The sequence below is a fragment of the Vicugna pacos genome, chromosome 15, assembly GCF_048564905.1.
Source record: "Vicugna pacos chromosome 15, VicPac4, whole genome shotgun sequence".
NCBI lineage: Eukaryota > Metazoa > Chordata > Mammalia > Artiodactyla > Camelidae > Vicugna > Vicugna pacos.
Window position 1 is genome coordinate 47,823,407 of NC_133001.1, and position 9,922 is coordinate 47,833,328.

General features: G+C 45.8%; 1 protein-coding gene and 1 pseudogene across 1 annotated transcript; one reads left to right on the forward strand and one right to left on the reverse strand.

The window, feature by feature from the left end:
* Positions 1-371: 371 nt before the first annotated feature.
* RHOB (ras homolog family member B) lies at positions 372-2,821 on the reverse strand. The gene has a single exon (XM_006197146.4). The coding sequence runs from the start codon at positions 2,434-2,436 to the stop codon at positions 1,846-1,848; it is 591 nt and encodes a 196-aa protein (XP_006197208.1). The 5' UTR covers positions 2,437-2,821; the 3' UTR covers positions 372-1,845.
* Positions 2,822-7,347: 4,526 nt separating this feature from the next.
* On the forward strand, positions 7,348-8,216 carry LOC102531903 (large ribosomal subunit protein eL6 pseudogene; annotated as a pseudogene).
* Positions 8,217-9,922: the final 1,706 nt, after the last annotated feature.

The following is a 9,922-nucleotide window of genomic DNA, read 5'->3' on the forward strand; positions in this document are numbered from 1 at the left end:
GCCTTCTAGAGAATCTGGCCGCACACCCATGATAAACAATAACAAAAGTTATCTAAATCCTTCCCATTTCAAAGAATAGGAAGTAAAGGCCCTGTAACACACTTAAGACACAAGTGTTTAAGACACACAGACAATACATATTAGGTCAAAGGTTTTGGCACCGAGTGCCTGGGTAACCTCCAGGCCTGGGACAAGAGCAACCTGGTCTCCTACAGCCACCCAACTCCCACATGTCCCTCCTACCCCCCACCAAAGGAATTTCATTCCCATTTCCCACAAACACTGTAAGGTGGGGCCTCACCTGGCAGAATTATTCCCTTGCCCCCAAATTCACAAAAGTATTTTTACACGCTATTAAACCACAGGAGCCATTTTATAAATGTCATCATCATAGTCTTTTAATATTTTACATAAAAAACTGTATACACAGCTTATAGAACTTTTATGTAAACATCATAAGCTCACCACTTTGTCATTTGTCAGTTTATTTAAAAAATAAAAAACAAGACAACAATTTAGTAGAAGTACCACTGGGTGGGGAAGGGAAGGGGAGAAAGGAGACACTAGGGGCAGGTTCGTTCTCTGTACAGAGATGCAGAGAAAATTTCACACAGCTTTAGAGACTGCCTTGTGGGAAAAAAAATGGTTTTAGATAGGCCCTAATATTTGTTACTGCCCTTTTATCAAAATAGTGCGCAGACCTGCACAAGTAAATCACAGAACAGAACAGTGTTGCCACTTTTTCAAGAAAAGAAAAAATTAGTGGTTTCTTTTTCTTCTCCCTTTTAAGTCACCATCATTTTTAAAAAAAACATCAGAAGTAGATGAGGTTACAGTGTACGAGTGTGGTCAGAATGCTACCGCCTTTTGCAAATGACAAGTGCATTAAGTGTCAAACAATGAAACAATTGTGCAAAGAATTCTTTCCAAAATAAAACAATAAACAAAAACAAGATTTAGCCTTTAAATAAATCAAATAACATCAGTTTCTTGGACTGAACAACTTTCACTTGTAGGACAGGCACAAAGTTCTCTTATGGCAAAAACAACCTGCAGCACACGCACCCTCCTCCTGCCTGTGGCTAGTGAGGGGTTCACCAGGGCCTGGCTTGCAGGAGACGTGAGTCTGGAAGCTGTCCTCTTAGCCCCAAGTCGGCTGCAAATGTCTTCCCCGGGGGTTGGAAAGATGGCCAAGTCTTGTTCGTGCTTGGATGGACGCTGGCTGTCCCAGACTGGGCCTGGTCTGTTCTAGCGCCCTGTCACTCCACCCACCACCACCATTAAATAACACCATCCTACCTCCGAAAATAAAATTGTATCTATATTTATATAACACCCCATCCTCCCCAGCCCTCCCCTCCCGCAGTTCCCGTGGTCTATGTTACAGACAGGGGATAGCAGGCGCTCGCTGGTTATGGGCGAACATCTGATGGGGCGCGGCCGCATCCCGGCGCCAAGCTTGTCTCGGGGAGCAGAGGCAGAAGTGGGGTGAAAACGAGGTGGGGGCGGGGGGGTCGAACAAACACACAGCCACACACTCTGAAGAGGCTTGGCTTTTCAGATAAGGGTGTTCAGGGGACCCTTGGCACTCAGCGGGGCGCCCAGGCCTGTGCAACACAGCCGGACGCACACAGACACTTGGAAAGGGGGCGCCCAGTGCCTACCACGCCGATTCCCGGCGCCAGAGCCAGCGCCTCCAGGCCACGGCTGCAGGGCCGGAAGGCAGACGCCAGGCAGTCCGGTGGGGTCCTTGGGGGGCGCAGGTCTCCCCTTCTCCGGGCTCGTGGGGAACGGGCCCGGGAGGGGGGGCCGTGCCGGCAGGGGCAGGAAGGGCGGGCACGGCCCTCATAGCACCTTGCAGCAGTTGATGCAGCCGTTCTGGGAGCCGTAGCGCTTCTGCAGCGCGGCGCGCGTGGCCGTCTCGAAGACCTCGCGCACGCCCTCCTTGGTCTTGGCCGAGCACTCGAGGTAGTCGTAGGCTTGGATCCGCACGGCCATGGCGCGGCCGTCATCCGTGCGCACCGGTTCCTGCTTCATGCGGGCCAGCTCTGTGCGGACATGTTCGTCGCTGCGCAGGTCTTTCTTGTTGGCCACCAGGATGATGGGCACGTTGGGGCAGAAGTGCTTCACCTCAGGCACCCATTTCTCGGGGATGTTCTCCAGCGAATCCGGGCTGTCCACTGAGAAGCACATGAGGATCACGTCGGTGTCCGGGTAGGAGAGCGGCCGCAGGCGGTCGTAGTCCTCCTGGCCTGCCGTATCCCACAGCGCCAGCTCCACCTGCTTGCCGTCCACCTCGATGTCGGCCACATAGTTCTCGAAGACGGTGGGCACGTATACCTCCGGGAACTCGTCCTTACTGAACACGATCAGCAGGCACGTCTTGCCACACGCGCCGTCGCCCACCACCACCAGCTTCTTGCGGATGGCCGCCATGAGCGGGCCGGGCCCGGGCAGCAAGAGGGGGCCCGCGAACGCCTCGCTGCCGTCCCGCTCGCCGCTCACTGCTCACCTCTGGCAGCCCGCTTGGGGAAAGGGGTCGCTAGGTGCACCCAGGCCCCGGAGTGGCGCGTTCTCTCGCTGTGCTCAGTCTGCCGCGGCGGGGTCGGTGGGGACGCGGGGGCATAAGGCGCACCGTGCGTCTCGGCGCTGCTCCCGGGCGGTGGCCGCTCTCGTCTTCCCAGGTCGCGGCCTTTGTGCGCAAACTGTGGCCAGAGCAGTCGACCCGACCTAACTCGCTCCTAGCTCTCTCTACCCCGCCAAAGGTTCAGGAGAGCGGAATATAACAGCCGGACTGCGGTGGCAGATGCAGGCTGCGGCCCTAGCGCCCGCTATTTAAGGAGTTCTGCCACTTTCTTAATATAGCCGCCCAATGGGAAGCGAGCCGGCTGAGCTCATCTCTGCGGAGCTTGGCTCTGATTGGCTGTCGGCTGCAGCCCAGGGGCGGGGTCGGGCGGACTTGATTGACGGCCCAGGCCGCGGGGCTGGGAGAGGCGATGACTGGGGAGTCTGCGCCGCTGCTGGCGCTGCGGGGCTCTGGCGGCTCCAGGGTTCTGTCCGCCGCAGCCTCTGCACGCGGGGCTGGAGGCCCGGAGCTAGCTGCCCGGATCCCGCGGGGGCTGGACGAGCCGTTCCGAGACAGGCGGCACTTAGTGGGGGCGTTGACGACTCCCTCCCCACTCAGAATTGGCCCACTTGCTTCGCAAACTCTCAGCGGGTGGTCGGACCTGTGGGGGAAGAAGCGGCTCCTTTAACAGGGTTTTGTTTTTAAATAAACACACACACCGGTTGTTTCCAAGCAAGGGTATTTTTTTTCCCCGCTTTCTTTTAGAAGCGGCCCCTCCCCTGGTCTAGTCTGCCACCGCCATCTCTCCACCTAGGCACTCGCCCTGGGGAAGCCCTGGGTTTGGATTTGTGAGGCGGGAGGCTGACTGTAAACTGGATGGGCCTGGGCCGAGGCCCTGGCTCTTTCAAGTCCTTTCGCCCAACTCTCTTCTCGGTATCTAGCCTAGGTCTCTAGGTGAAGATTAGGGGAAGGAGGAACAGTGAAAAGGGAAGGTTGAGACTGGTTGCAGAACTTAAGGTCCACTTGGAGAAAGTCAGCAGGCAGAAAAAAGGCAGCTTCAGCCCTGGTTTGCAGGATTAATTCGGATCCTGGTCATAAGGCCGAGAACTGTCTGAAGTAAAAGTACAAATGTAAAAGTACATTAAAAATCTAACCACCCCACTCCATATTGGGCAGGAAGGAGATGAGGCCCCGGCGAGTGAGGGGAGAACCTTGCAGGCTGAGACGCAATAAATTAGTATCTGGTAGGGTGCTAGATCCCCAGTCTCCTGCTACCCACCAGGACTCAATTCATCCATTCCGCCTCAACTGCAGGAGATGACACCTATGTCTGATCTAGAAAGACCTAGGTCAGTGGATTTCAATGGACAAAAGAGATAGGAAAGGAGATGGAAGGAGGGAGGACCTTCCAGGAAAGAGGCACAGCTTAAACAAAAGCAGAGATGTGGGAAAGCGTATGACACATTCTAGTAACAGGGACTAGCTTAGTGTGACTGCCTTTGATGGAGGGAAGGAGTTGAAACTCAGTTTGGGCCCAATCATGGAAAAGCGAAGTACCAACTACACAGATTGGGTGGGCCATGTCCATTCTGGGGGCAGTGGGATGATTATTAGTTTTTCAACAAAGTAGAGACCCACTGCATCGTGATGCGGTGATTGCCTCATATTTCTACCTCCCTGTCTGACTGGAAGCTGTTAGAGAGCCAGGATTCTTTTTTTTTTTTAATTGAAAAAGATTCTTTTTTTTTTTTTTAAAGATTCTGTCTTAATGTCAGTATCTTGAAGACCCAACACAATGCCTGCCCCTATTCGAGAATCAGTAAATGACTGTGGAGAATTCACTTAAAATGCTCAGGAACTCAGGTGAAACTTTCTGGGGGTCTCTTACCTCAAACTCCAGACCCAGCTTTACCAATCATCCAGCCAAGCCCAGGCTGCCAGCTGTAACTGAGCCATAATGTTTTCATTTATGATTCACATGTTGAGATGTGGGTCTCTACATGGACATCACAGATATAATCAGGTCAAATAAGACATCAGTGCCACTAACCCCCAGAGCCCATCCTCATTCACACAACCAAAAGTGCTTCCCTCACATTGGATGAGCTCCACATTATAATGCCAGCATCTCTGGTTTTTGATTTTGTTGGTTTTTTTTTTTTTGGTCATTTGTTTAAGGCTCCAATCCAGTAACTTTTTTTTTCTTTTTTAAATTTTAGTCTGTTAGAAAAATCTTATCTAAATTTTTTTTCCTTTAGTCAAAACCTTTTATAGCTGTATTGTTAACACTGCTTTCCTTCGTCTTAATATAGCTTGGGAATCTTGGCTATGTCCTTAAGCTTCAAATATTAAGAAAATATCAAACAATTAAAGCTTTGTTTTATGTATTTTTTAAAAAACTGAAATACAAAGAATCAGGAAGAGTGATTCAATTCACTCATTTCCTGACTCTCAAGCATATTATATGAGGTGTTCCGAGCTTGACTCTCAATATCACAATAATTTCTAAAAATATTCAGTTGGCAAATTATGCCAAAGTAAACAAGTAGAAAAATCCATGTTCTGCAGCAACTTCTTTTCATGGTATTCATTTTTTATGTCCAGGATACTTTGACAAGCTCTGGGGAGATGGGCTGCTTCACTCACTGGATAAACCACTCGCTGGATAAGCTTTTCCAGACTAGGTAATGTGCCTAACAGTCTCCTCCCTGCCTCTCCTCTCCCTTTACGATACACTTGCAAAGGGCAAGGGTAAGATCGAATCATCTAGGAGAATAAATCATTTTAATAGTTAACTTTATTAACATAGAGATTCACAGATATCCCTAGTGAGAGAGGGAAATATCCTTCAGACAAAAGGGAGACGTTAATCTACCTCCAATCTTCAGCGTAATTTGTTTGGTCTTTTTTTTGTCTAGTGTCTCCTACAGATCTGTAAATCCCAGCTCCTAGTAGACAAGTCCAGAGACTGGAATGGTCATTAGATTTTAGTGCCACCTTGTGGCAATCTTTACAACATTTTAACTTAAAATATAAAAATATATAATTATATATAAAACGTTTTATAAATATTTTCTATATATGATATATATGATTATATAAAACCTTATCTAGGCAAAAAACATGCATTTTATAACTATTTTTATTTTAACATCTATCACAGAATGTAAAATCCCTACTTGTTTTATAAGTAGCTTCTTTAGAAATTCTTCACATATATATTTATACACACATGTAACTTTTTTCATATACACTTAAAAAAATTAATTCCTTCCTAGTCACATAGTAGCTTCTGAAAGAGATTAGAAGAACAGCTGTGGAAACTTACTAATTTATATAACAATGGACTTTCTTTAACCTAATTATAATGTAGAGAAATGTAAAACAATTTTAACCACAAAAATCATCTGCTTTCTTTCCCCAGCTAGAAAAAAGTCACTATTGGATATTCTGGTAAAATTAGAAGTAATAATAATTCACTTACTAAGAAGACTTTACTGGAAACCGGCTATACCATAGACGTTCCTGGCAGTCATTTGATTTTTAAATATTTCTAATTAAAAAATAGTTTAAGGTCCCTAGGAAAGTTGCTAACCTTCTATCTCAGTGCAATGAGTTTTATAAAGGAAGACGCTCTTCTTGATCTAGCCATGGTATTTCACATGGAAAAACTAAAGTGATCCCTTCTGGTCCATTTGGGACCAGCCATGAGTTACATAGCTGAGCCTTCAAACTGCTTTCTGGGGTCTCCAGCTATAAGCCATAGAATTCAAACACCCCTCCTTGTCCCATGATTGTGACCCAGTTTGACCCAGGCCTAAGAGAGAGAGGCTGGGCCCACAGAAGAACCACCGTAGCCAAACTGTTAAACTTCAGAATGTGGGCATTGAACTCTGATCAGACCCCATGTCTTCCAGCCCAGGGTCAGGCCAGGGGAAGCAGCAGTGGGCAATAGGGCAGCTCCTGATTGCTCTAAAATTGCATTGTCCAATCCAGTAGCCAATAGCCACGTGTGCAATGCTGCTGGTCCCACTGAAGAACTAAGTTTTTTATGTTATCTGATTTGATTAATTTAAATTTAAGTTTAAAAACTGATATTCAAGGTGGGGGAAATGGGGAGCTGTTGGTCAAAGAGCACAAACTTCCAGTTACAAGATGAGTAAGTTGTAGGGCTCTGATGTACAGCATGGTGGTCATAGTTAATAAAACTGTATTATATATTTGTGGCTATGGTGGTAATCATTTTGCAATACATAAGAGCATCAACTCAACACCACTGTTGGACACCTTAACCTTACACAACGTTATGTGTCAATTATATCTCAAAAAAGCTGGAGAAAGAAAGAATTAATACTGATATGGACCATCACATTTTTAATTAAAAAATTAATAAAAGCTAATATTCAAGTTATTGGGAAACATTTATGTATGTTTGAAACAACTAGAGTATGTGAAGCTACTTTTTCTTACTGGGAATTTTTTGAATTGAGTATTTTTAATGAAAATTTAGTATCCGAATTGAGATGTGCTGTAACTACACAATAAACATTAGAATTTAAAGATGTAGTTTGGAAAACTTGTAAAATAGTTCATGAATAATTTTTATATCCATTACATGTTAATATGATAATATTTTGGATATAGTGGATTTTTAAAAATATGAGATTGAATATGTTATATATTTGGATATTTAATTAAAATTAATTTTACCTTTTTATGTTGTTTACAGTGACAACTAGAATATTTTTAAATTACACATGTACTCTTTCCCATCTTGCAAGATGGTGGGTGAAAAAACTGAGAAGCCAGACACCAAGGAGAAAAAACCTGAAGCCAAGAAGGCTGATGCTGGCAGTTAAAAAGGGTAAGAAGGTAAAGAAGGTTAAGAAGGGGAAGCCCCATTGCAGCCGAAACCCTGTCCTGGTCAGAGGAATTGGCCGATATTCCCGATCGGCTATGTATTCCAGAAAGGCCTTGTACAAGAGGAAGTATTCAGCAGCTAAATCCAAGGCTGAAAAGAAAAAGAAGGTGTGGGTTCTTGCTACTGTCACAAAACCAGTTGGTGGTGACAAGAATGGTGGTACCCGAGTGGTCAAGCTTTGCAAAATGCCTAGATATTATCAACAGCCTTGAAAGCTGCTGAGCCACGGCAAGAAACCCTTCAGTAAGCAGGTGAGGAAACTGCGTGCCCGCATCACTCCGGGGACCGTTCTCATCATCCTCACTGGGTGCCACAGAGGCAAGAGGGTCATTTTCCTGAAGCAGCTGAGCAGTGGTTTGCTTCTTGCAACTGGACCTCTGTCCCTCAATTGAGTTCCTCTGCGTAGAACACACCAGAAATTTGTTACTGCCACCTCCACCAAAATGGACATCAGTGGTGTAAAAACCCCAGAACGTCTCACTGATACTTACTTCAAAAAGAAGAAGCTGCATAAGCCCAGACACCAGGAAGGCGAGATCTTCGACACAGAGAAAGAGAAATACGAGATTACAGAGCAGCGCAAGGCTGATCAGAAAGCTGTGGACTCGCAAAATCTGCGAAGAATCAAAGCTGTCCCTCAGCTCCAGGGCTACCTCTGCTCTGTGTTTGCTCTCACAAATGGAACTTATCCTCACAAATTGGTGTTCTAAACTTACTACAGAGAACCTAATTAAATAACTGATCCATTAAAATAAATAAATAAATAAATAAAATTACACATGTAGTTTACATTCTATTTCTGTTGGACAGCACTGCTCTAAAATGTCTATGAGTTCACGTGACTCCCTGGCTACTCCCTCACTCACCATCCTACCAGAGTCACCTTCATATGAGCTCCCTGGAGCTCCTGAATCTTCCTGTGGGAGGTGGAGGTTTGATTGCCCTGATTTGTCCTAAACTTGCAGCTGGACTTCAGATGGGCTCAGACACTCAGATGAACACTGTGGTTTGGGGCTATTTGTGGCTTCTTGGTCCGACTTTCTGTCATTGCTTTCCCAGGCCAGGCATCTCTAGGACTTTTCATCTGCTCCCCGAGAGCAGTAGCCCCCTCCCCAGGGTGTCCAGCTCTCATCCCAGCACTGGGCGATGTTTTCTTGAACAGTAGAGGCTATTGGGGGCCTTTTTGCTTGGCCACTTTTTTCCTTTCCAGAAAAGGGCATCAAAATCTCATCCTAATCCACTTTTGGTGGAAAAGTGGGGGGTGTAGATTGTATTGTGAAACTCTCATATCACCACAATTCTCTCGATTCAATTCAGTAGACATGGATTGAGAGGAGAGAGCGGAGATGGGGAGGTGAAGACACCAAAGTCTTAGGACTAACACTTAAGGACATACCCCGTCCCCACTCTGGGATATGAAGTCACTAATATGTAAGTGGAGAGTGGAGCTGGCTTCACACAAGATTTACAGTTGAGCAGGGCCTTGACTAACCAGGAGGATTTTTCCAGAAGAGATGCCCATTTGTACCATCTAAAACATCCAACATGTGTGGATATTATGGAAAGAAAGTTTCCAATCAGAGCCAACTGGTAAGAAGGGAGAAGTAGGGAGTTGTTCCTCTTCCTACAAGTGAGGTTTGCCGGATGACATCTTGGGTGAGGTTTGTCTTGCCCTGGGGAGCGGGAGGGCAGAAAGGCAAGAACTCACCGTTATATAAGTGCTGTCATGACAACACCCACCCCAGCAATGCTAGCAGTTTCTGTGGCAGGTGCTGAAATTGCACATACATTTGTTAATTTAGCCAAAGCTATGGGAAAGTGGTAACCAGGAGAGAGAGCCTCATACCAGGAAACTGGAGACCTGCTTTTTAGGTCTTCAATTCCTAGCTATACCGCCTTGGGCAAACTGTCCTTTCTGGGTCTCAGTTCCCTCATTTGTGAAATATCCACAGAGGTCCCGCAGTTAACATAACCATGTGTAAGATGTAGTGGCAAGTGTTGGAAACTGTGGGGGATCCAGGAAACGTGCCCCTTCTAAGCAATAAAAGTTTAGGATTTAAAAACAAACTACCATGCTGTCGTAAAAAGACATAGGCAGGGAAGGCTGGATTTAGCCCACAGAACCAGTTTGTGGTCCCTGACTAGATGAATTTCATTTTTTATGGATCAATATTAGAAAATAATATTATAATTTTCTAAAACAAAAAATCCTTTTTCTTAAATTTTATTATTCAAGACCTTCCTTCTCTTAGTTGAATTGCTTAAATGGATATTTGAAAGATGAACGATTCCAAAGGATGGAAACCAATGAAATGCAGTCTTAAGTAAGAATAAATTATCCTCACAGCTACGTGGGGACTAGCATGTAGCAGGGTAGGAGATGTTACCCCTTTATGCCAGTCCAGAGGTCAATAACACAACATTTTTTTCTCTTC